Source organism: Dendrobium catenatum, unplaced genomic scaffold (assembly GCF_001605985.2).
Source record: "Dendrobium catenatum unplaced genomic scaffold, ASM160598v2 fragScaff_scaffold_133, whole genome shotgun sequence".
Lineage (NCBI taxonomy): Eukaryota > Viridiplantae > Streptophyta > Magnoliopsida > Asparagales > Orchidaceae > Dendrobium > Dendrobium catenatum.
The window spans coordinates 267,487-293,693 of NW_021318595.1; the positions used below are offsets into that span (position 1 = coordinate 267,487).

A 26,207-nucleotide genomic window follows, 5' to 3' on the forward strand; every position below is an offset into this window, starting at 1 on the left:
CACAAAATTGTAGAATAGCTAAGCTGTCAATCAATAGTTTACTGCAATGCCATTCATCCAAGTTATTAAAATCTAACAAAATTAAAAGCAAACTCCAAATTTAATAAAAAAAACCCAAACATTCTCCTATTAAAATATACTTTCTGATATTTTGCAGGACATTTCTTGTTTAACAATAAATCAATAAAAAATTATTAACAATTGATGTTTAGAAAACAAAAGAATTATCTTACAAAATATTTAAAACTATCAAACAATCTAAGAAAGCAATTTTTGCTAAGGTAAAATTTTTTAAGAGCAAATCCTGAACTAAAGCTTTTCGCCTACTAAAATATCCCGCAATTTTTAAGACAGACTTATACACACATCGCATACACAAGATCCAAATCCAAGACCTCTTAATTAGTAGCATAAGCTCTCAACTAACAAACCAAGTTGAACTATGCTCCGCAACGCATTCTTACTTGTTAAGCAATTATCAACCAAATATAGCAGTGTTTGTCACTATCCAGTTCTGGGGAAGAAATCTGAATGAACATATCAATGGCGGCCCTTTCTCTTTTCATTTCGTTACAATGACGTTCCAGATCAATTATGCGCCAACGGGCTTATTAAAAAAAAACAAAGATCTCCAGTTATAAACAGTTCTTAAGCCATTATTAACCTATATTTCATCACATCTCCATGACAAATTTGTTATAGGCCAGGGGGCTTGAACAAAGGAACTGGAAAGAAGCTCTCAACATCGATTGGCACTTGAAGTGCACTGCTTACAAGCTCTGGCATGGAGGTTGTTCCCTTCCAGGTGGAAAACCATGGCCCCCCACCAACTTCCACAGCTGCCATGTTGCTTGTCGCTTCAAGGATTAGCTGCAAGCAAAATTGTTCATCAACTTCAGCCACCATCATTAGATATATGCTTCGTTTAGGACGGCTTTTTTATTGCTTCTTAAAGTAGCTTTCTAATACAAAAATTTAAAATTTTGTACTAAAAAGTTGCTTTAAGAAGCAATGAAAAAGTCGTCCCAAATGAAGTCATAATGTGATGATTTTGTTAAGGACTAAAGATATTGGATATGGATCTCGAAAAGTTTTAAAATAAGCAATTTCTATGCTCAACTTCAGTTTCATTCGAGCATGGCATTGTCAGTGTCTTTATATAATGCATGGAAATAACTAATTGCCGAAAAAATTTCATCTAAAATGTCATAATACTAATTATGCTTAGCTAAGCCACCTCATCATTATTATTATCTAAACAGTTTGAGGTATGAGAAATGGATGTCTACTATTTTTTTGTACATTCTTTCACAACTTTTAACCGTATTATCTCATGTCTAACACTTTTTTTTCCTATTTCCTCCACATTTGGTCCATCCTCTTGTTGACCTCGATAAATTATTCCAGTGGATCAATTCAAGGAGAAATGATGAGTGAACAGAGTGATGTCCTATCAAACTTATTTGAAACGTTTCAACCAAAATTGCCCGAATGGCATCCATTTTCAAAGCAAATATTGTCGAGGCGTTCAAAACAACTGAAACAACTAGAATTGACACCTATATTGGTAAGACTTTTAAATCGGTAAAAATATTTAAAAAAATATAATGCACACGGAATGAGATCAAATATACGAGCGTTAGTAATAAAATTTAAATGATCAAGCTTAGATAGTTTTTAGACTAATATTTACTTATTATTATTATAAATTTTAAATCAAAATTTATATTTTAATAACAATAATCACATAAACCTAAATAACTACCCACTAATCCACCATCTCATTTAAACCATCCCCACTAATGTCACTAACTGGGGGGCCACCCTCACAAACTTTTCGATAGCTTCGATCGACGTGACAGATAGCAAGCCGCAACCTTCCAAGACCCAATCTCCCTCTCCCACTCGATACTGGCTCATGACTGATCCCTCTCGCAACTCTTATGTCGTTGTTGACAAAATTTTCGCGTCGACTCGACTCAGATTGAGTCGAATTGTACCCGATTGAGTTCAATTAAACCCTATCAACTCAATTAAGCATCGTCATACCCAAATCAACTCGAATCGGCTTTGATTCGAGATTAATTTCATAAATTTAACTTGATCAAATTAAATCAAACTCAAATCAGTTCAAATTGAGCTTTATTTGAGCTAAATTCAAGTCCGTTTAGTTTAATTTAAACCCAATTGACTTTCCAAACCAAACAAATTCAATCTAACAGCTCCGATTCTCTTGAATTATGCTCCCTGCGTGCACTGCATTTCTATCAAATCCCACAACATGCAATCAAGAGGGATAGAATCCTCCCTATACGAAAAAAAGACTTAACCTTCTCTGTCATTCTGCTTCATGGGTTTATGGGGACATCGGAGCTTGGAAAGTCGACGTGGCCGTCGATCTACGGCCACGATCGAGTCGATGTATTTTTTAGTCATATTATTTATTTGGTTTTTATTATTTTATATTTGTAGTTGCTTTTGTTATTTTTCACTTTTACCCTTTATTAAAAGGGCGTCATGTGTAAGCCCAAAGGGCATTGTTGTGTTTTACTTTTTGAGTCCTTTGTACGAAGCTATTTATAGCCCTTAGGTTTCTCTTCTCATATTTAATGATTGAATGATAAAAAATTTTCCATTGCTTGAGTTCTTTGTGAGATCTTGAGAGTGTTTGAAGAGAGAAATCCTTAGAAGAAGGAAATCAGATCACCCACCAACCTTGGAGACGGTCAGAATCGTCGTTCGTTCTATTATTTCATCGTTTCCTCTTTTCCCCACCCTACACCACCGACCCACCACCCCTCTCTCACCACCCAAGCCGTAGGCCATATTAGCCCCACTCTCACCTTCGGCTAATTTTCCCATCTCCACCCCACTGATCCCTCCTTCCTTGCCCCCAACACCATTCACAGTCACCACACGTGCCCATTAAGCCGCCAGCCCCCTCATTATTTCCCATGGATTTATTTCCTAAAGCTCATCTCCCCCTTTGGAATTAATTCAAACCTTCATACCCCCTCTTTGGCCGAAATTTCCAAAAGCCCCCACCTCCTTATTACTTTCAAAAAATCTAATATTAAGTTTTGGAAACAAATCCCTAAAACCCTCTCTCTTGCCACTGCCCCTTCACTCCCTTTCTCTTCTTTAATTATTCCCAATCATAGGTATTAATTAGAAGATTGTTTGAAACTCTTTCCCTCCACCAAAATCTCAACCAAATTAAATTCCCCTCCCTCCTTCCTTGGCCGGCCATCTCCTCCTCTCCACTTCAATTTTGAGAGAAACTTCTTTCTCTCTAGTGGAGCTTCAAGGGATCGACATTGATCTTCGGCTACACATCATCCTTCCGAAGCCAATGAATGGCCAATCCGGAGCTTGACTACGGATTTGCTTACGACGAGCAAGGATACATTAACATCCTCCACTCCACCTTCTTTGACTTCAACCAGGAAGTCGATCGTTCCATCGAAGAGTACGTGGACTGTATTATTTACATGCTATCGGAGGCCATTGACGAGCAACTTACCGGCGCCCAGTGCAAATCGTCTCTGGACCTTCCCAAGGGTGAATTTCTTCCCCTTTTCATTTACTGTCCTAATCCACTAATCTTGTAGGTGGTGACAAGTCACAAGGTACCGTGCCTCGCTTTCTGCTTAAGCTTAGTAAATGTAAGATTGAATGTACTTTCTATGTTGCTATCTTAATGTTAGAATAGAGATTTTTATTGAAAGCTATTTAATTCGCATGTTGTTGAAATTCTAAGTTGTTTTGATAATCCAAATGTTTGACATGTGACTTGGCCTAAGCTTAGCCATCCCTCTTACGTTTTATATTGTTGTCTTGATTGCTAATAGTTTTAATCATAATTGTTTTATCAAGAAATCGTGCAAGTTTTTATCGCATGCATTTAAAAGCATTGTAGTCCTGCATTAGTTTCGTTCTACTTCTTACTTGCGTCCAAACCAAGAGAACGAGGGAGAAGAGCAAAGAGCTTTCGCATGTGGTTCTTCCTATGTGCCTGAGCGAAACCAAGAGAAAGGCTAAGAGAGATCGATCAAGAACGCACTTGGTTGCGTGCATCTGAGGTGGGATCAAGCGGGTGAGAGTTTTTTCTCTCAGCTGTGCGTGCGACCTGGAAAGAAAAGTTTAGCGGGGGTCCTTAATTGAGAGTCCGAAGCCTCTCACTCGTGCATCTGGGCTAAACCGACCGAGGAACCAGTGGCTATGGCTGCTTCTATGCGTGTACTGGAGCCAGATCGAGCAAGGACCAAGCGACTAGGGAAGCTTTCCTGTCGTGTGCAACCTCCAGGGATTGAGGGGCTGTCTTCTTCTTCCCTCAACTGAGAGATAGGAGCTTCTTCCCTTGCTGTCATTCTCCAAAAACTAAGAGTAAGAAAGAAGCTACTGTAACTTGCCTCCTGTACAGCCAAGTGATAGTGGAGAGCTTCTTCCTCTCTACATACCAACTCTCCAGCAAGTTGATAGCAGCGAGATTGTCATTCAGAGCGTCTTGGACAGCAAGCTCGTTTTTCATTATTCCTCTATCTCGTATTTTCAAGGCAAGAGCATATTGATCAGCGTCGGACACTTTACTTCGACGAGGTAAAAATCTCAAAAACTTGGGGTTCCTCAGCCCTGTGATGTGGTTGATGCTTACAAATCTTTAGGAACCTAAAAAACCCCACATTTTAATTTCTTAAACCTAAGAAAAATCCTATGCTTGTAGTCCTAGCAAAACAGTGGAAATACAATGATTTCCATCCATGTGCTCTAATGTGAGAGCTTGAGGGGATGTCAATGCCCGTAGGGTTGTCGGTAGGGGTGTCAATTTCGGGTCACGGGTTTCAAACGGGTCGACCCTAACCCGACCCGGTTAGGTAAACGGGTCGGAAATGCGAACCCGGACCCGACCCGACGGGTTGCCGGGTTGACCCGACCCGACCCGGGACGACCCGCGAGTGCGGCGAGGTCGCACGAGGGCGCGGTGAATATCTAACCCGAACCCGACCCGGTTCGGGTTGACCCAAACCCGAAATTTTCGGGTCGAGTTCGGGTCGGGTTTTCGGGTCGGGTCAAATGTTGACAGCTCTAGTTGTCGGATTAGTGTTTGAAAACTTCCAAATGTATGAAAATATCATTCATGTTGTGTAAAATCTGTCACCTATGATAAAACATAGGTTCCATAGTGCTAGACTCAAATTTGATTGCCATTCACTTGAATCAAATTGCATGATGTTAAGGTTTGAATTGACTTGCACTAATTCAAAGGAGATGCATGTCGTAGGCCTCTTGCTAGGTTTATCACCATCCAAATTTGCAAGATTCAAGAATATGTTCATCTAACTCCGGTATTTATGAGACTAGTTTATGGTATTCTCTAGGTCCTCAAAGGCCCATGAGGCATACCACATCTTGCTTTGGATTTATTTGAACCTATTCATGAGATTTTCAAATCTATTTATGTGAATGTGCATTTGATGAGGCTTACAAATCTTTTCATGAATTTTTTAAATGCTTAAAGGTAAATTTAGTAGTTTAAAAAGTCCCAAACTATCATGAGACTCCTCATTGACCTCCTAAGATCTATGTTATGACTCCCACAAAGGACATCAGTGATGAAGTTCATCTCCAACACTTTGCAAAGTTGAAAAGAATGATTTGAATGATCTAAATTGCTAGAATTCCTAAAATGCAAATCACATTCACACATCCTTAACTTCTCTTAAATCATGCCAAAATTGACTAGAAATATTCTTAAGGCTTTAGATGTGTTTTTCATATTCTAACATGATCAAAACAATGTGCCATAGGTCTCTTGTTAGGATCACAAAATCTCCAAAATTTTTAAGTTCCTAAATATGCTCATCTTAAGTGCTTATAAAACTAATTTGTTATTTCATGAACCACCCAAAGGCCCATAGCAAATACCCCATCACACTTAGAAATTAGATAAGCTTATTTGTTCAACTTGCGAATTAAAATGGCTAAGTGTAATAACAAACGACCTAAACAGTTGAGGAAAACCCTAAAAGATGACAACTTCTATGTGTTTTCAATGAACTACTTCATGATAAAATTGCTTTAGAAATCACTCCAAAGCCACATGCAATCACTCCTATTTAAAAATAAGTCCAAAACACTAATTAAAATAGGGAGCTCTCTTTCAAGTGTTGTTTTTCCTCATTTGTAACATTATGGAGCCTCCCTAAGGCTCAAATCTTCTATTACATATATCATTGGACTTTAAGACCAAATCTTACATTCTTGTAACCTAATTGTTGAATCTAAAATCAATAATTGATCTCTTAGACTAAGGACCCAAATCCTAGTCTTTCTCATTTGCATCGATTCAAATTACGCAAATGAATATTTCTATTTGAACACCAAAAGTTCAAAGAACCTTCACTAATTTGCAACTCCTAAGTTGCACATTCCCCTCCTATCTTCTATCAACCTTAAAGTTATGAAAATCCCCCATTTTTCATAGCCTTAAAGCCATAAGAAATTCTTCAATTTCTTTGCTTAGCGTTTTTCTTAAACTCATATATAAGTTCTCAAATGACTTTTTGAGAGTTTAGCAAAGCATTAGCTAGCCTTAGGGATAAACCTAAGCTTAATCAATTCACTTGTTGAGCCCAAAATCAATTGGTGGTTGCTATTGCGTTAAACTTAAGATCTAAAATCCTAGCTTCTTTATTTTGCTTAGCCCAAATTAAGCAAATGCCAAGCTTCTTTGAACCAAAAAAAAAACAAAAAAAGAAATATTTTTTATTTGTAGCCACAAAACTATAAATCTTCCCTCTTTTCTATGGACACCAAAAAAGTTCTAAAAATCTCCAAGTTATTAGCCTCATGGCTATGAGTTTTATTTGTTTATCTTTAGCTCTAAATTTAAAGAGAACTCTCCAACCTTTAGTACAAAAACTATAGATTAAACTTCTTCCATCTCTTCCTAAGCTTCAAAAGCCATAGAAACTTATTCTAACCATAGTTCAAAAACTAAGTGTTAGCTCATTTCTTATTCAACCTTTACCCTCAAAGCTATAAGTTCTATTCTATTCTCTTTAGTTCCAAAGCTAAAAGGAATTTCAAAAAATCATAAGTTAAACCATTAGCCATGTTTACAATATTCTATTAGATGAACATTTCTCTTTTATACAAGCACTAAGAGAACTTTAAAAAAACACCTAAAAATCACTTGGTTCCTTCTGATATAAGAGTAAATCATTCCACCCTAAAATATGAAATGCCTACATCATTAAATCTTAAGGTTTCATAAGTAATAGGCTTGACTCAAAGCAAGCAGTGGTTGTTTTATGAGTTCTTCATAATCCTTCTAAATATAAAATAATTAAAAATTAAATAAAAATTTTAAGTCACAAACTTAAAGCAAAATCACCCTTAGACTAAAATTGAATATCCTCTATTTTTGAATAAAACGAAACACCACTAGTAGTGTGACATACCACAATGCCAGCACATACACATAGGTTCATAGCCCCTAGTTATGTTATGATTAAGATTTTTTTATGCATGTTTTTGTTGTGTTTGGTGTGATAAACATCGAATTGTTTACATTGTTGGCACTTTCTGCAGGTGGTCATGTCCAAGAGAGTGTAAATAAATCATCATTATAAAGCAAATGCTTGCTTACAAGTGTTGTTTAAAACCCCTCATAAGAGGCATGGCCAATATGATAGAAAACAGAGCTTGACACTTCAAGTGCCAGACAATTTTGTGATGTTTCTTTGCCTTATATATTAAATTGCTTTCTAATCACCCAATTTTATAGGTTTGAGTTTTTTATATTTTTAAATGTAATTGATAGTACAAAATGCATTGTGCAAATGTGTATGTACATTATTAGTTAATGTGTCATTGAAAAATATTCCACATGTGCTCTAATCTTTATGTCAAACTCTAAACATGAGATTTGAGAATGCATCGCATATTTGTTAAAAGTGTTTAAACACTTTAATGATAGGCATGTTGATAGGAAATTTTAATCGGAGGGAGCTATTTAATTTTTAAAATGCCCTTAAAATTTTAAAATCATTCATTCAAAACCTAAATTCAGATCAAACTAAAAGTTTAAATTCTTAAAATTAAATTCATCACAAAAAATTAAAATTAAAATCCATCCACACTTCATAATAGTTTGTTAAAAAGGATAAATTTGAGTATAACTTTAGCTCACCAAAAGCGAATTTCATGTTGTGTATTTCTAAGATCCATTCTCAAATCATCTCTTACCAGTAAGGACATGGCACGTGTCCTCTAATATGTGATTTTGCTACCAAATGACACCACATATAAACCATTATAATTGGGGCCCTCTGACCAGGTGGTATTGCCGCCAAATGACTATGGTCACGATCAGAATCTGTATGTTTCCCAAGTACTCTAAACCCTTGAGGAATGAATTATATGGTATACTCGATAAGGCACAATAAACTTTGTTAGCTAAGATGGACTCAAACCTATCCCATTAGGCAAACATTTATCCCAAGTCTATAAGGTACCCTTGAATGATGCAACTCATGGCAGCCGACAAGTATCCTTCAGTCATGTTAGGCTAACTACCCCCTCTAACTAAGAAGACTAGAAACAATGATAGCCCGGAACGACAAAACCATCAAATTTTGATTGGGTCGATCATCATTCCCTCATCAACCGGTTTGTGTACGCTGATAAATTTTAAATCTTAAAAATATCCTAAAAATCTAATTTCCAAATCATAAAAGTTGTTGCTATTATCTGCTGGACACTTAGTGTCTATCTAATAACTAGCGTTAATCGAAAGTTCTTTCGCTTCATCAGCAGGGATAATTAATCATAGGAGTTTGCACCAATAAGACGGATCCCAGATCATAAAGTCCTCACAAAAATGAGGTCGAAACCTAGTATCTTATCTAAAATCCAATCTGTCATCTAAAAATTTACCTTAAAACCTAAACTCATTAAAATTTTCCTTTTCAACAAAAAAAAAAATGTATAGAGAGGCCATGGCATGAATTTTTTAAGCCCACACTACTCATATCTAACTTCGACATTCTCATTCATGTGAAACCTGACTAGACTATGAATAGCTTTTGTTTCCCAAAGCTTTCATCATTAAACTTGTTATTTTAATCAGTTGCCAATTTATAACACAATATCACAACAAAAGATATTGAAGTCAACTCTAGCTGCCGTTGTTTTTTTTTTTTTTTTTTTTTTTTTTTTTTTTTTTTTTTTTTTTGCAGTACAAGTTTAAGCGGGTCTATTTTTGTGCTCTTTTCTACTTCCATGAAAAGAACAAGTATATGATAAGGCATCAGCCCCAACTTATTAGCTTTGAACATCTTCGTGATCACTTAAATTTTTTTCATTTCTTATATTTTATTTAAGAAAACATATTTATTTAGAATTTTTTAAATTATTTTCTTTTTTATTTTCTAAAATAAATCAATTCACTTTTAAAAAGACACAAAATCATTTTTTGGTGTTTTGAGTGTTTTTAAAAGCAACTATCATTACCACCATTGATGTTGGCCACTGCCAGCCTTCACCACAGGCAACAAACATGGTTGTCATCACCTCATCCACTGCCATACTAGTGATTGCCGCCACCACCATTTAAATAAGCAAAAACATGTTTTTAATAAATCAAATATGTTTTATTTGATGTCAGAATATAAACAAAACAAAATTAAAAATTAAAAAGAAAAAAACTAAAAGCAATCCCAAATCCCCCTTAAGGCTTTAGCTTGATAATTGCTAATGCTTAATACAAAACTTTGAGAGTAAATCTAGGCCATCAGACAAGTTTTTTACTCTAGTATAACAGATTAGCCTGCCACCGTCTCCAGTTATATTAGGCTTCCATCCCAAAGTTGTCAGGTTATAAAACCCTAAAAAAAGAGTTAAAATGTAAAAAATGAGGATTCATGTACCTTTCCCTTTTTGCCATCAGATGTTTTTTCCCACAACTGCAACGTCAGATCACCATAGCAAGTATCTTTACATGCTGTCACTAGTCCAGCTTCTTGCGTTGGAGCTCTCAGGGGAGTGCCAGGTTCTTCAACTGTTGCTACTAATTCTACCTGTTCAATTTGTCCACAAGAATTGCAATTATTGCAGGGGCATAAATAGCTAGAATAATATATGATGAATTTCAGAACCAGTGCATATTTCAAGATACAGTAAATGTTAAAGAATTCAATGGACATTCTGAATAATCAAAACTATCAACTGCACTACATTTTGATGTTGCAGGTAAAGAGACCACCATATTTTGATTGTTCTCTGCAGAGATATGCCAGTAACCCCATTGACTGATCTCCCAGCTCACAGAACCATTCCAGGGCACAAATTCATAGAATTTTCCTCCATAATGAACCCCAACCTAGAAAAAACAGAACGCACAATTAGATTTATTCTGGTCTTCATGAGTGCCTTGCATATTGTTTAGGAAAACAATAAATAAAGAAAAACATGCTGACGCTAACATTGTTCAAGCCTAGAGAGTCGTCAAATTGTCTTAAAGAGATTATCATACTAACCATCAAATCCTGCAAGTTAAAGTTGTCCTTAAAAAAACATAGTTGGACCGGACTTTTCTAGAGCCTCTATTCTTGGTTTCATTTGAACATTTCACACTAACTCCTTCCCTCCGGTCAGTAGTCAAATCAATTTTCAATTTCTCATTTAGAAATCCTTAGGGCTTAGCCGGTTCAGAATCCTACTCCATTATCAAATCAAAGTGGCTTCCTATAAAATTGTAAGAAGTTGTGAAGGTGCTAAAAAGGAAAAAAAAAAAAGAACTCCAGAAAAAAAAAAAAAAAAAGAAAAAAATAAAAATATAAATAGCATACCAAGGCCGCATTTTCATAATTATCAGCCAATCCAGCTAGTTTCCTCAATCCACCAGCAGCTGTCAAAGCAACTTCACCTGAAGCCCCCTTAAATACATTACACTGGACCTGCAATAGTCGGAAGATTTGATTATACAACATTAAGTAGCTTTTGTTTTTTTTAATCATCGATTGTATTCTACTTAAATTATGACGAAACAAATCACAAAACAGTGGAATCTTAAATCACAAAGGCCAAAATATTAAATATTAAAATCTCCTAAAATAAATAAGAAAATCAGATTATTGCTTAGTTCACTCATTTGACATTTTTTTTAAGCTTAAAACCCTTAATGTTCCCACTACTATTAACGTTGGTTTTTAGGATACCTATTCTCACCTAACACCTCAAGGGTTTAAGGTTCAGATACACAACAAGGAAAGCTTCCAGCTTGTCTGTTCTAATGACAGTCTCGTCATCTAGTAAATGAGTTAGCTTCTGCCATAGCAAATGCAAGTGAAACATGGTCTTTAATTCAACAAATTAAAATTTGAAATAGTTTGGATATTTCAAAATATTCGGTATTTTGAAGTTGTTTATTATACATGCATGACTCCTCTCTCCATAATCTTATGATTGAGAGTTGGCTTGTGCATGCTCTGATTTATAATAGTTCCCAGGAAAATTGGTTTCTGACTATGAACTGGTTTTTATCCTGAAAATATATGCATTGTGGCCACATTTAACGTGATCATGATCAAAGCCTTAAGCCCAAGCAAGAAATGGATATGGATGAATAGAAAAAGTTAACGATGGAGAAATCACAATGAAGCAATGGAGCTTTATTTAGATGGCGTACATATTGTGCAGCTTAAATTATTGCAATGCAATGTGATTGGAACAGATGGTGCAAGGGAACAATATCACCCAAAGAGCTTTACCTCATTTATCACCAAAACAAAAGTGCTTTGTTCTTCTAATTAGTATCTTAATAATAATAATATAAAAAAGGTGGTAATAATGAAATGAACAATAGCATCAAAATCCAATTACTTTCATGAGCAGCTTGATTCCATCAAATTATCTGACAAGCATGATGAAACAGATAACATCACAAGAAATAATTAACATATGCCAGCAATTATAACCTATAACACCAAACATTGGCTGCAGGTTGATAGCACTTTGGAGCACGCTAATGACTTCAATAGACAATGATGTACGTTCTTCAATACTAGTGAAGCTCTTTCTCTATCTTTCCCTTTGACCAGTGATTATTTTTCCAAAAGGAAAGAGGTCTTTTCCTTTCTTGACTACCATGAAGGTTTTCTGACGGTAGGAGAAGAAACTTACCCAAAACCATTTTCTTGGAAAGCCTCCACCCCAATTTTTTTCTGAGTAGGATGGTGCATTTTCAAATTCAAACCGTTCTCCATCCCATTCAATCCAACCTGGGTAATGCAATGGAATCTTTGGATAGACTAAAATATACAATGATCTTACTTCATTAAAGAATCTAAGACGTTCGACAAAAAGATAACAAAATACTTCAAAAAGGTTCCATGTTCAAGAAAGTAGCAGAGGAGCATCAAGTAGATCATAAGAGATGAAACAGCAGGGGGAAAAAAATTCCGTTACTATGCGCTTCATAAATCAACAGGAAACATAGTATAGCATGCGTGACCCACAAATCTAAGGAACTAAGGAAGGCAAGTTAATCAGCCACCAGATAAAACAATAAATGAGGTCAAATACTGGAAAACTAGAAAAAGTAGTACAAAAACTGAAATTAATTTTAGAATGCATATAAAAAGACACATAACATGTAAAGGTAGGATGCACATAAAAAGCTCAGATTTGTAGGCAAGAGAGGAATACAACCTAATCTACCAAATAAAACATTCTTCTAGCAAAAAGATTAATCCTTCCTTGGGTTTGATGGGAAATAGGCTTTACAAGTTCTCAAAGAAACTTACAGAAATTGAGACATTCAGATTAGGCGGGAAACCTAGGTTTAGATCCTATTACACAAAAGGAGTAAATTGCATAACTAGAGTAGATTAGGTTTTACTAAAAACGCAAGAACTTGATGATGGCCATTCTTGATAGTACTCCTCTTGCTTTGACTCTTCCATCCTATGGGTTCTAGTTATTGTTACCCGACTATTATATTTGAGTAGTTCCTGGTTAGAATAATTTTTTAGAACAAAGATTGGATATTGTTAGATTCAGAGATTTGGAAAGGGAAAAGCTTAATATTATTGCACAAATATATCATTATTTATAGATCTATATAATATATCTTAAAGAGAAGCAAATAATTACATAATCATTCATAATTTCTCTAATATAATCCTTCCTAAATCAACACCGTAAGCATGAAAGGAGATTGGCGTGATCTAAGTGAGTCTTCCATAGATCCTCATCCTAGCCGTGGGATCAAAATGCCAAGGGACGACTGAGATTTTAACACTCCCCCTCAAGCCAGGGAATATAGATTTTCCGAGCTTGGTAATCAGTCCAAAAAAAAATAGAGTTATCAAGTCCTTTGGTAAGAATATCTGCAAGCTGATCTTTTGATGAGACATAGTAAATACATATAATACTGCTATCTAATTTCTTCTTTATGAAATGTATGTCTACTTCTATGTGTTTGGTCATGCCATATTGAACTGGATTGTGAGCTATGCTGATTGCCGATTTGTTGTCACAGTTTATCTTTATGGGCCTTTCCCACTTGATTCTCAAATCTTTTAGAATCATCTTGATCCATAATAGCTCACATATTCACAAGGCCATAGCTCTGTATTATGTTTTTGCACTAAATCTCTTCACCATATTATGTTTCTTACTTTTCTATGTAACAAAGGCTCCTCCGAGGAAAGTACAGTATCCTAAGGTAAATCGTCTATATACTGGTAATGCTATGCAATATGCATCAGTATATGCCTATAGGGTTATTACATGGTCTCTTAAAAAGAGAATACCTTTATCTTGGTTCCCCTTAAGTTAGTGCAATATTCTGTCTAAAGCTTACATATGAGTCTACTTTGGATTTTGCATGAACTGGCTAATCATGCTTATAGAAAATGTTATATCTGGTATGGTGTGAGAAAGGTAGATCAATTTTCCCACACTGCTTTGGTAAGCTCTCTCATCTACATTTGGATTTTCTTTAACTTCTCCCAATTTGAGATTTGGTTCTATTGGTGTTGGTATCGGTTTACAATCTAGCTTACATGTTTCTTTGAGAAGATCATTAATGTATTTTTTAAGGGTGTCAAAAATGGGTCAACGAGTCGAGTTCGAGTCCAACACAAATTGACTCGGGTCCAAACAGATTGACCCTAATTCGACCCAATTTTATAAATGGATCAGGAATTCCAATCCGGACCCAACCCACTGGTTTACTGGTTTGACCCGACTCGACCAGCTAACTCGGAATACCGAAACGAGATTGGGCACGGTCCGCACAAACAATAGCGCAAGTGGGTTTGGGTGTTGTGCGGATGCGACGGCAAGCAGGTGTGGTCCTGACATGGGAGCGGGCTAGGTTGGATTTGCGGGAGCGAGCGTGGGACTCAGTCCGGGCAATCAGGCATCAGATGCAAGTGCAGGAGGGAGAGCAGGTCCTGCGCGCTCGAGAGCGCAGGAGCTTTGTGGCCAATCGTAAGTGTGTGTCGGCTGCAGGAGGTCGCGAGGGCAGCACATCTCTAGATTTTGGGTCAATTCAATTCATCCTCGGGTTTCCGGGTCAACCTGAACCCGACACGATTATAAAAATGGTTCAGAATCCCGAACACGAACCATACCTATATGGCAAACGGGTTGACCCAAACCCGAAATTTTACTGGACGGGTCTGGGTCGAATTTCGAGGCGGGTCAAATTTTGACAACCCTAGTATTTTCATTGTGAATGAAGATTCCTTTGCTAGAGTGGGCTACTTTAATTCCAATGATATATTTTAATCTACCAAGATCTTTGATCTCAAATTCCTTAGCAAAACATTTCCTTGGAATCACTTTCTCTTTTTCATCATTCCCAGTCAAGATGATATCATCCATATAAATTATAAAATTGTGACTTCCCCCGAGTCTGAGTGCTTGAAGAATAATGTATGCTCCTCTTAGCTCTACCGAAAACCATTAAGTAGCATGACTATTGAAAATCTTTCAAAACAAGCTCTAGATGACTGTTTTAGCCTATATAGAGCCTTTTTTAACCTACACATTATCACCCTCATATTTATCCTTGAATCATGGTGGAATTTCTATAAATATTTCTTCCTCTAAATTCCTGTGTAGGAATGCATTTCTGACATCCAGTTGTTCTAGATGCTTGCTATAATTAGCTACTAGTGAGAGCAGGAAATTCATAGTGTTCATCTTGGAAACTGATGCAAAAATTTCCTGGTAGTTAATAAAGTATGTCTGAGTGTACACTTTCGCCACCAGTCTTGCCTTATACCTTTCTAGCGTACCATCAACTTTGTATTTCACAAAGAACACCCATTTGCAGCTGACTAATTTTTTTCCTACGAATAGGTCGGTGATCTTCCACGTATTATTCTTTTCCAAGGTCTATATTTCATTTCATGGCACTTTTTCAATTTTCATTAGATATGGCCTCAGAAATATCATTAGAAATATGAATATCATTTAATGTATCCAAAAAAATTTTGTATGAAGGTTGAAGTTATGGAAGGATATAAAGTTGGTTATGGGGTATAAGAGATTTTTTTTTTGTGAATTGTGTTTACTTCAATTTCAGGAGACGGTTTCGATTATTGAATCTCCTTTGGAGCATAGTTTGGATATGTATGCATGGAATACACTTTACTAAAATTAATGTTATCCATAATAGCTTTGTTTATGTTTCCTAGCTTTAATTTTAGGCTTAGATGGATTGATTTAAGATGGAGCTGCAAGGGCAAGAGAGGCAAGCTCATTTTCCTCGGTTTCAATTCCCCGCAGAAGATGAGGTTTGGTAAAATAGGATTTTTGTTCATCAAAATTGACATCAACAGATGCAAAGATTTTCTTGGTGTAGGGATGATAATACTTATAACCTTTCTGGATGGTTGAATATCCAAGAAAGATACATTTGAGTGCTCTTGAATCTACTTTTCCTCTATGTTGGTTGTAAATGTGAACATAGGCAACACAACCAAAGATTCTGAGTGTAAGGTTATTATGAGATTGAAATTTGGAGTAAAAAAAGAATAGAATATCCATTGCTATTTTGAGTCACAAGATTTTTGAAGGTAAACGGGTAGAGCTTAGAAGGTGACTATTTTTTTCTTTCTGTGATCCCGTTTTGTTATGAGGTGTAAATGCAGAAAGACTCATGAATGATACTTTTTTTTCAAGTATGAGAATAGGGTTTGGATAAAGTAATCTTTAGCATTGTCGAAGCAAAATTTCTATATTTTTACCCCAAATTGATTTTGGATCATTGTGTGAAAAATGGGGAGGATAATGCTAACATCAAATTTATTTTTAGGAGAATGATCCAAGAGACTTGAGTTTAGTTATCAATGAATGATACAAACCATCGAGCCCTTGAGATGTTAGAGATTTTTAGGGTACCCAGATATCACTATGAATAACGTAGAACGGAGTATCACATCTCTCATGTTTGTTTAGAAAAGAAACTCATTTATGTTTGGTTAACTCATAGGTTTCACAACGAAAAGATTCATTTTCTAACTTATAAAAAAATTTTGTGTGCATATTTTTCAAGACATTAAAAGATGGATGTCCTAATCTAAAATGATGAAGCCAAATAAAAATAACATAGAATAGCCATTATTGATAATATTAGATTTGTTAAGCTCTTCTAGGTAGTACAGTCCATCTCCCTCCTTAGAATGTCTAATCTTCTTCCCCGATCCCGGGTCCTGAAATAAGCAATAAGTAGGGTTAAATAAGAGTTGACAATTATGGTCACCAGTAAATTTTTGTATGGAGATTACGTTAGTGGATAATTTGATACATGGAGCACATATTTTAGAGTGAGAGAGGGAGATAAGGGTATGTCTCCTTAGCCTGCTACTGTGGTAAAAGAACCATTAGCAGTGATGAATTTTTTATCACATGAGCAAGGAGTATTATTGACGAAGTGGGTGGTGGTGGAGTATATCATGTGATATGTGGCTCCTACGTCAATGATCTATAAACCTTTCAAATGATTTCTAGAGGCATTTAATCTGATGGATATAGGAAACTTACCTAAAAGTGCAAAAGAAGAAGATGCATATAGTTTTTCAAGTGATATCAGGAGTTGCTTTAGCTTATCAATATCTTGTTTATTGAACTCTCTTAAGTTGAACTGTGTTACTGGGGTGGGCTAACTTGTTGTAGTGTTATATTGTGATGTATTCTTTTGTCCATTCTTTGGTTCCACTCTTTACTGGGAGCTTTTCATGCATCTTTCAGCTTGCCTCCTTTGTGTGTCTTGATTTCTTAAAATAAATGCACTAAATGGAGTCTTTGTCTTTGAATTTTGAAAAATCCTTACATTTTTTCTTCGATGGTGCCTCTCTAGTTATCACCACTACTGAGCCTGTAACAACCTTTGAATTCCCATAAAACTTTAAAGCTAAAAAGTCATTAAAACCTAAATATTTAAAATTAAAATTTAAACAAAAAAATACTTAAAGCAAAATTCATCCATCCTCCACAACAGTTTGCCAATTGGGATAAACTTGAAAATAACATTAGCTCACAAAGAGCAAACGTCTGGTCGAGAATATCGCTAAAATTCATTCTCATTCCATCTATTGCCAGTAAGTACGTGACACGTGTCATTTAACCGATGGTTTCACTGTCAAATGACACCACAAGTAAACGGTTATGACCGGGACCCCTAATCGGGTGGTTTTGCCGCTAAATGGCACCATTAAATTACAGTCATGATCAGATCCCGTAGGTTCTCAAACGGTGTCAAATCATTAAGTAATGAATTAATATGATATAATCGATAGGGAACAAAACCCTCTGTTAGCTAATGTGGATTCAAATTTATCCTTTTAGATAAATATTCGTCCAATGTCTACGAGGTATCCTTGGTCGACGAAACTCATGGTTGCCAACAAGGATCCTTCTATCAAGTTAGGTCGACTACCTCCTCTAACCAAGTAGATCAGGAAACATGATGACCCGAGACGACGGAAGCATGGGATCTTGATCGAGTCTATCATCATTTCCTCTCACCATCCGCTTTAAATGCAAGGTGGTAAATTTTTAATTTTAAATATTAAATTTTTTAAATATCAAATCATGCTACTAAGATACACAGATACTACGTATTCGTTTGACGACTAGCCTTAATCGAAAGTTCTCTCTCATTAGAGGGGTAATTAACTATAGGGGCTTGGATTATAGGAAACCCGAACTCATATCATAAAGTTCTCACAAAATGAAGGTGAAATCTCTGAGTAATATCTTATTCAAAACCCAATATGCCTTCTAAAAATTTTCCTTAAAACTTACTCGTTAAAACTCTCCTCGACGACCCAAAAAAAAGAGAAGGGGCCGTGAAAAGGTCGGGGTGTGAATTTTCGGATCCCACAGATAGGTAGCAGCACTCAGTCCTTCTTGAGCAAACGCATGAAAGCTTGTGTAGATTATGTTTTAGAATTCTACAAAAGATGAAGATCTAAGAATTTAAATTGAGATCGAAGAAATTTAGCTTTTCATTTCCCTTTTAAGACTGTCACAAAATTTTTTTTGCTAAGTGACAAGGTGTACATGGGTTACTAAGATAAAGAGCACATATGAGACTAGGCAAAGATGAAAAAAGAAATTTTCCTCAACAAATTTCCCATAAATTTATAGGCTTTAAAAATTCTCTCAGCTCATTTTTGTTCAAGTGGTTCAAGTTTAGATTTTTGGAAGACGGATTAGATATTACATAAGACAATGGTCAAAGATTTTGCCCTCCTCTAAAAAGGACTTCATAATCATATTCAAGATTTCCTATAAACACAAGCTCCTATGATTTATTATCCCCAATCATAAGCAAGAACTTTCAATTAAAGCTAGAAGGTAAGCTAAAATATGCTTTATTTTTAGTAACAACAATTTTATTTATGGAGAAGAATATATCAATGTTGTCTTAGAGCAGGCATGGGAAATTACCTCAAACATTATCAGGATCCATGATTTTGTGATTTAAGATTTTTATAGATATTGGTTCACTTAGCCAACGAAAATAATCAACTCGATATGACTAAAAAAATTTTATCAATAACTATGAGTGTATCTTATAGGGGAAAGGAAGCCCATAAATAGGGGAAAGCTTGTAAAAGGGGTTTAAATCAGCCTCAGCTAACAAAGGGGGCAATGTACCTATCAAGTGCGACTTACAATCCATGATTATAATTATAACAACAACAAGAAGCTTTTATTCGCTACGTGGAGGGTCAGCTATATGAATTCTTTTTTTCTGTTATGTCTTATTTAAAGTCAAATTCTCATTTAGAGCAAATAAAAAAAAGTCATTTTTAATACTTTCTAACAAAGTCTTTTTAGGTATATCTCTATCTTTTTTAACATAGGCCGGATTATTACATCTACTCTCCTAATAGAGGCATTAGAAAACCGATGTTTTATGTGACCACATCATCTAAGGTAATTCTCACTAATCTCATCTGCCACTATAGCTACTCCAACCTTTTTTCATCTATATACTTATTTCGTATTCTATCTCTAAGTATAAAGCCACTCATAAATCTGAGTATCCTCATCTCTGCAATACTTTGCTTAATTTTATGCTTCTCTTTTAATGGCCAAAATTCTATGACATAAAGCATTGCAGGTCTCACCACCATCTTATAAAATTTTTCCTTAAGTTTGAAGGGTAATTTTCTATCATAAAATAGGCCTGATGCATTTCTCCACTTCAACCATCCAACTTGAATTCTACTAATAATATCCTTATGTATTTTACCATCACTTTGAACAATAGGCCCAAGATATCTAAAATGTGCACTCTTTTTAAAGACTTGATCACTATAAGATTCAGGCCAATCACTGTAATGACACTGGTGCTATCTTAATTAGGCTAACCATCTGATTAGAGGGCAGGTGCAATTTCCTTACAGGCATAAGAGTTTTGAGTGTGATAATATGAATATACTAGATATAAGGTTGGCTCTTTGTGAGATTCATTCAAGCCTACATTTATCAACTTCAACAGATTGATGGAAAGGATAGATGTGTAGCTACTGAGCACAAATAAGCTGATTATTAATATTTTTTCTCGTAAGAGGGGTGCTAGATTTTGATGGAATTCTCTCTGGATATGGTTTCGATCATATTATATCCATTTTATGGCGAGAAAGATCCCCTCCACTGATGATAATCTAATGATTGAACTCATCATTGAGGGAAAGGTACATGTGTTTTTATTTCTACATTAGGTTATTGTGCTCTGAATCTTATAAACTCTATTATTTATTTTCAAAGGAACGAGCTTAGAAGTTTATCGAATATTGACTTATAGACCTTGTTGACTCAATCTTAAGAGAAAATTTTATAAGATGGTGTTGAGACTTGCAATGCTTTATGGCGTAGAATGTTGGCCATCAAAAGAGAAGCATAATATTAAGTTAAGTGTTGTTGAGATTAGGATGCTCAAGTGGATGAGTGGACTTAACTCTTAGAGACAAAATATGAAACGAGCATATCTGGGAAAAGTTTGGAGTAGTTCCAGTGACAGATAAGATTAGAGAGAGCCACTTTAGATAATTTGACCATGTAAAATGTCGGCCTTCCGATGACCCTATTAGGAGAGTACATGTATTAGATTTGGCCTAGGTTAAAAAAGATAGAGATAGACCTAAAAAGACTTGGTTAAAAAATATTAGAAACGACCTTTCTTTATTAGATTTAATTCAGAATTTGACTCTTAACAGGACAATAGAGAAAAAGGATTCATGTAGCCGACCCCACGTAGTTGTTGATGTTGTTGTAGATCTTGTTGCTCAGTCTGATCTCTTGTCAAGGATCATGTTTGAGCCAATTTATGTTTCTATGGAATTTGAATTAAATTTCCTCAATATTCAATTATAATATTGCTATATTGTGGTTTAAGACTTCCATCTGGGAAGGCCCATGTTTGGGGCTTAGCACTACCTTAGAGTTGAGGTTTCAATTGGTCAGAAGCGGGAGGAGTCCCAATAGGAGAGAGGGGATACCAGAAGAGATTCAACAAGCTCAGCTCTCGACATTAAGAGTGGTGCTAGGAGAAATTTGGGGTAACCTGGGAGGAGAATCACGTTTAGGGACAAAAAGTGTGGTGGTGAGTGTGCAAGAGGAATAAACTTGTGTTAGAGATTTCAGGTGCAAATGGAAGACAAAGGCATATGAAGACTCATGATAGGCAATAGCTGAGTGCACTTTTCTTATAAATTAGATATTTTAATTTTTCTTCAAGCAAAATTGCAATTTTTTTCACTGTTATCATCATATTTTGATTAGGTCAACTTGAAGAACACAAGGAGGTTAACACTTTTTTCTTCTTCCTTGGGGTCCTCTTGCTTCATTGATGACACATTGGCTTCTCTTTCACCAATAAGCTCAAGTAGAGAGAGAAAACTGGTGAAAGTCATGGTGAGAGAAGCTATAGAAAGGCTTTAGAGTTTTGAGAGTGATGGAAGCAGTCAATTTTTGGTAATATAGGGAAGACCATATGGGCAATTAAGAGGGAGAAAAAATGGCTCTCGGAGTCAAGATGGCATGTGATTTTTATTGACATGAAAAAAGATCTACAATGACTCCTATTGATAGCCATAATGGATCAATTAAAATTATCAAAGAAAATACAAGGTAAATTCTAATTTTAATCCTAAATTCAAGGAAATTAGCCTAAATCCTATCATGATTCATCTTGTGCTCAGCCAAACCTAATTAGGTTGGAGTAACTTGTAGAAAGTTCCTTGATAATCTCATGTAGGTTTCGACTTGATCTTCTTCACACCTTTATTGTTGATGTTTCTTCCATTTTTTGATCCTTCCGAATTTGAATATGAATCAAACTCAAATTCCTCTTAAGATGTGGTCCACCACTTGATTATAGGAGGGAAAGTTTTGACTTTTTTAAAATGCATAGCTTGCATAAAAAATACTCCCCAAGGGTTCTAGAAAATTCTCCTAAGTTTTCTAAAAGATTCCTTTGACTTTTTAGAAAGTTCTTTAGAACCTCTGCAAGATTCTCTAGGCCTCCAAAAAGTTTCTAGAAGCTTCTTTTAAAAAGAGTTATATAAGGTTCTCCTAAAATTTTGATGTGTAGTTTGAATGCCCATTTTGGTACTAGAACCTCATTGATCAAATATAACTTAAGAGTCTATTAAATAAATTTAACTGCATGTTAAGACAAACAACATGAATTATATCAGGAACATACAAATTTAGGATAAGAAGGTATTAAAAAATATGCAATTAGTTCAAAATGTTTAAGAAAAAGTGTATTGATTAATTGAGTACAATAACTCCTGTTTTCACTTAGCATTATAGTCAAATAGTCGATACCTGTCGACAAACCGCCTGCCATGCATATTTGCCAGTGAGGCTCAAAGACAGGAAAAGCAGCTAACCAGCCTGCCGTAGATTTTTGCTTAGATTTGAAATCACCCCAGCCATATACAGGACGTGTACTATATTCCCAACGTGCTGTCTTCACAGTCTGAACATAGGTTGACCTATGAAAATATAATATAGAAAAAAAAATTAGTGGAATGCTTGTAATCTTAATATGTAATAAATTACATGGAATATTTGAGAACTGGCATAGGAAAGCAAATGCATATAAAGCCAGTTCTAAAGCTAAAGCATATCAAGATTAATTTACATTATCAAACTTATACTGCAAAATAAAGGTAACAAGTTTAAACATGCCTTCCATCATCACGTATAAAGCCTTGATGCCAAAATGGGCTGACCTGGAAACCTTCTAAAACACGCTTACGAAATTCCTACATAAATTAAATGAAGCCAGGTCAGAAGTTGAATTAATAGTGAATATGAAGTCAGAATTACATTCAAATTTGGAAGTATAAACTGAAGTATTTCTTTAACAAAAGCATGCATACTAGAATTTGATTCAGGAGCATGGTCAATATTTCATCTTTATCTAATGTCGCATATAATGTGTTAAGAGCTCATGGTCATTATCATATTTCCTTTTGATAATTTAGTCCTTGTGTGATTAGCCCTCATCTATATAAATAGTTCCTTAGACTTGTATTTATTATTACAGTTATCGCTGAATGAAAACATATTTCCTCACTTAAAACCCTAGCTCTTTAAGTAAATGACAAGCAAAAGAGGTTTAAGGGTTAAATCTACTATAAACGACGAATCACTATGCATCTAATAGAAAGCAATAAATGTTGAATTCGAAAATTATAAGGATGGTTAAGGCTTAGATAAAGAAGTTTGACATTTCATTCTTTTATTTTATAAATTCATGCAAATAGTTAAGCAATACGAATGCGAGTTATGGAAAAAAAAGGCCTTGTATTCTCCTGAGAAAGCTAGAGATATTTTTCCAAGAGACGGGTTGGTATAAATATAACAAAATTCTGTGTTTGTTATTAATAGTTTTATTTAATTAACGGGTGCAAGACTTCTTATGGCACAAATCATAAAAATTAACTAACCCTCATGGTTTGAACAAGCATTAAGGAGGTCAAACTCTACATTTAACAATTACTTATGGCATTCATTGTGCCCCGTTATGTTGCACATGTTTCTGGTAATAGATAAGAGGGGTGATGGCAAACCACCCAAGCTCCCCGAGTCCAACGTTTTGTAGGATATCCCTAGTCGAAAAAGAAATGAGTCCTTATTTACAAGGATCATCAAATATATGAGCTTTACAATTGCTGATATTAGGTTGGAGAGCTTATTACAAAAGCAAGGGAGCTAACGAATTTCCTCATATATTGTTTCTTGAGAGATTTTCTACCAAAATTTTATAATTTCCAACCATTTTTTGCCAAATTAGAATAAATTTATCGACTCAACAGGAACCCCTTATTTTCCCCTCTCCCTCGCCCATTCCTTTGGGTACACATGACTTTGACCTCTTAATTGCAACACAACCATTGTCACTTGTTGGTACCTTCGCTGCTCCTATTACACAAAAACAAACCTCCTTAGGACCAATCAGACCCATGTTGCTAACACTTGTAGTTGGTCATCGTATCTCTACCACTTGAGGCCACTCACCAATGCTCTCGCTCATACTAATCTCATTGCAAGTTCATTTAAACTCTATGAAAATAGCTCCATAAAATGTTAAATATTTCATTGATTGAGATGAGTGAACATATTTGTCAATGGTGAATCGCACATATGGTGCAAAGTTCTCCATGGAGCCATTGTGCATGGCACACGATGCGGCGTGCGCCATTTGAAATATGGTACACAATATTAAATATCTGTAAATAAAAATATGTATTATTATAGAATGATTGAGGTGTTGATTAAGCATAACTAAGGTACAAATGCGCCATGATAAAGAGAGAGAGAGAGGATATTTGATCTATCGTAGAAACCAAGTCCAGATCGCCTTCCTGAGGAAGCTCGGATGCATTCAAAATGATTCGGTAATTAGGGCACCATAAAATCATGGTCTATTAATTCAAAATGGAAACTTGACTCTTATAGGCTTTTATGCATGCAGCCTAGTGCATGAAACTATTGTTCTTGCAACCCTCACCCCTTAAATCCACAAGCATGCACATATATGAACAGAGTAACAATTATATTTGGCCCCAAGTGATTGGAAAATATCACATTCCTATCCAAAGAATTTGGCTTAAGAAGAAGAGTCCAAAGTAAATATCAAAACCTTTAACTTTATCCAGACTATTAAAGCATCCAAATCATGAAGCCTGACCCATTCAAGGATTTGAAGAGAAGTTGATGCAATCAACCTTGTTCCTACGTTATAGAAAGGGTGGTTATAAAAAAAGCCCAAAATAATCACTTCTATTCATAAGGAACTAATTTAGTCAAAAAAATATTATGTTCCTCTAATGTAGTCCCTCAACCATAAAAAATTGATCCCAAATAATCCTTTGAGTAGAATTGATGGAAATTGGCATACAAAATTGATATCAATTTAATCATTCAACCATACAAAACAAATCCAATTTAGTCCCCCGAATCCCATATGGGATCAATTTTGTATAGTCAAGAAACTAAATTAGAGAAATGTGATACACTAAGATCAAATTAGCCATACAAATGGTCAGGAGAATATTTTCGGTTTTTTTTCTTTAAAAAAGAGGCATGACTGATTCTAATGATGCTAAAACCAAATAACCAATTATATGGGTCCGTTTGGAACAGCTGCAGCTGTCGGTAAAGTAGGTTGTGAAGTTGTTGTACAGAAAGCTGCTTTCTGAAGTTGCTGTATAAAAAATAGTATATTTTGTTTGGAAAGTTTAACTGTTTACGTGCTGTGCTGCGACTTTATAAGCATAAATTACTTTGATACCCTTGTATATATTTAGATGAGAATAAAATTCATTAAAAACTTAATGATTTGAATATTAAGAGTCAAATTCTCATTCTAATCTAATAACTACTTTTTATTTTTAAATATTTATTTTTAGTTCTAAGAACTAAATGATCGTGGCCTTCTCAAGGACTATCCTGGATCAAAGTCTCATTGGCCTTCCCAGCCAACAGCCATTCTTCAAGCTCTGGCCTCTCGCATGGTGATAATGGTGGACGTTCTCTCCAAGGGCAGGGAATCATGATTTCTCGAATTTTGATGGTTAGGCTCGGGACGCCTTCTATTCTTGCTTGGAGAAGGAGGCGGATAAGAAGCCAACGGAGGTGGCGACCGTCGGCCTTCTATTCCCGGTCGAATGCAAGAGTTCCAGAGATGAATTCGTCAAGAGTTGTCGCCCCACTTGGGTATCATTGTTACCTGCCTTTCTACTTCTTGAAACAAGAAAATTTCCCCAATTTCTGATGCATTTAAACAAGTGAAGCACTTTGATCGTCAGTATTGCGCTAAGAAAAGAGTGAAGAGGCTTCTCGACAACAACGAATACCTTGGAGATGAGCGCGTGTGTATCGCAAAAATGATCGCAGTCTCGCATGAAGTTGGCATTTACGTAATTTTCTACCTTCAATACCGCGGAAAGCAGCGGACCGTGGAAGATAGGGTATGTCGCGCAAAGCAGCGTGGGGAAGCAGAAATATTTGTAACCGCTTCTGACGTGATTAGCCCAAACGAGCCTTGCAATGCTTTTTATATAGCACAGCAGTAGCAACGTCGTCCCAAACGCACCCTAAGGCAGCTGAAAAAATTTACATCATGTTTTCATTGATTTAAGTACTTGCATTAT

The 26,207-nt window shown here is 35.6% G+C and overlaps 1 protein-coding gene across 2 annotated transcripts in view; it reads right to left on the reverse strand.

The window, feature by feature from the left end:
• Window positions 1–435: 435 nt before the first annotated feature.
• Window positions 436–26,207, reverse strand: part of LOC110106522 (probable tocopherol cyclase, chloroplastic) — a 28,228-nt gene continuing 2,456 nt past the window's right edge. The window contains exons 4-10 of one of the 2 annotated variants that reach the window (XM_020836452.2): window positions 22,735–22,811; window positions 22,369–22,538; window positions 12,187–12,284; window positions 10,854–10,961; window positions 10,268–10,384; window positions 9,933–10,082; window positions 436–870 (exon numbers count right to left, since the gene is read on the reverse strand). In XM_020836452.2, the coding sequence (XP_020692111.1) occupies window positions 697–870; window positions 9,933–10,082; window positions 10,268–10,384; window positions 10,854–10,961; window positions 12,187–12,284; window positions 22,369–22,538; window positions 22,735–22,811 (894 nt within the window). In that variant the 3' untranslated portion in view covers window positions 436–696. Of the gene's footprint in view, window positions 871–9,932; window positions 10,083–10,239; window positions 10,385–10,853; window positions 10,962–12,186; window positions 12,285–22,368; window positions 22,539–22,734; window positions 22,812–26,207 lie in introns of those variants that run through there. The other variant, XM_020836453.2, reaches the window with a different exon arrangement.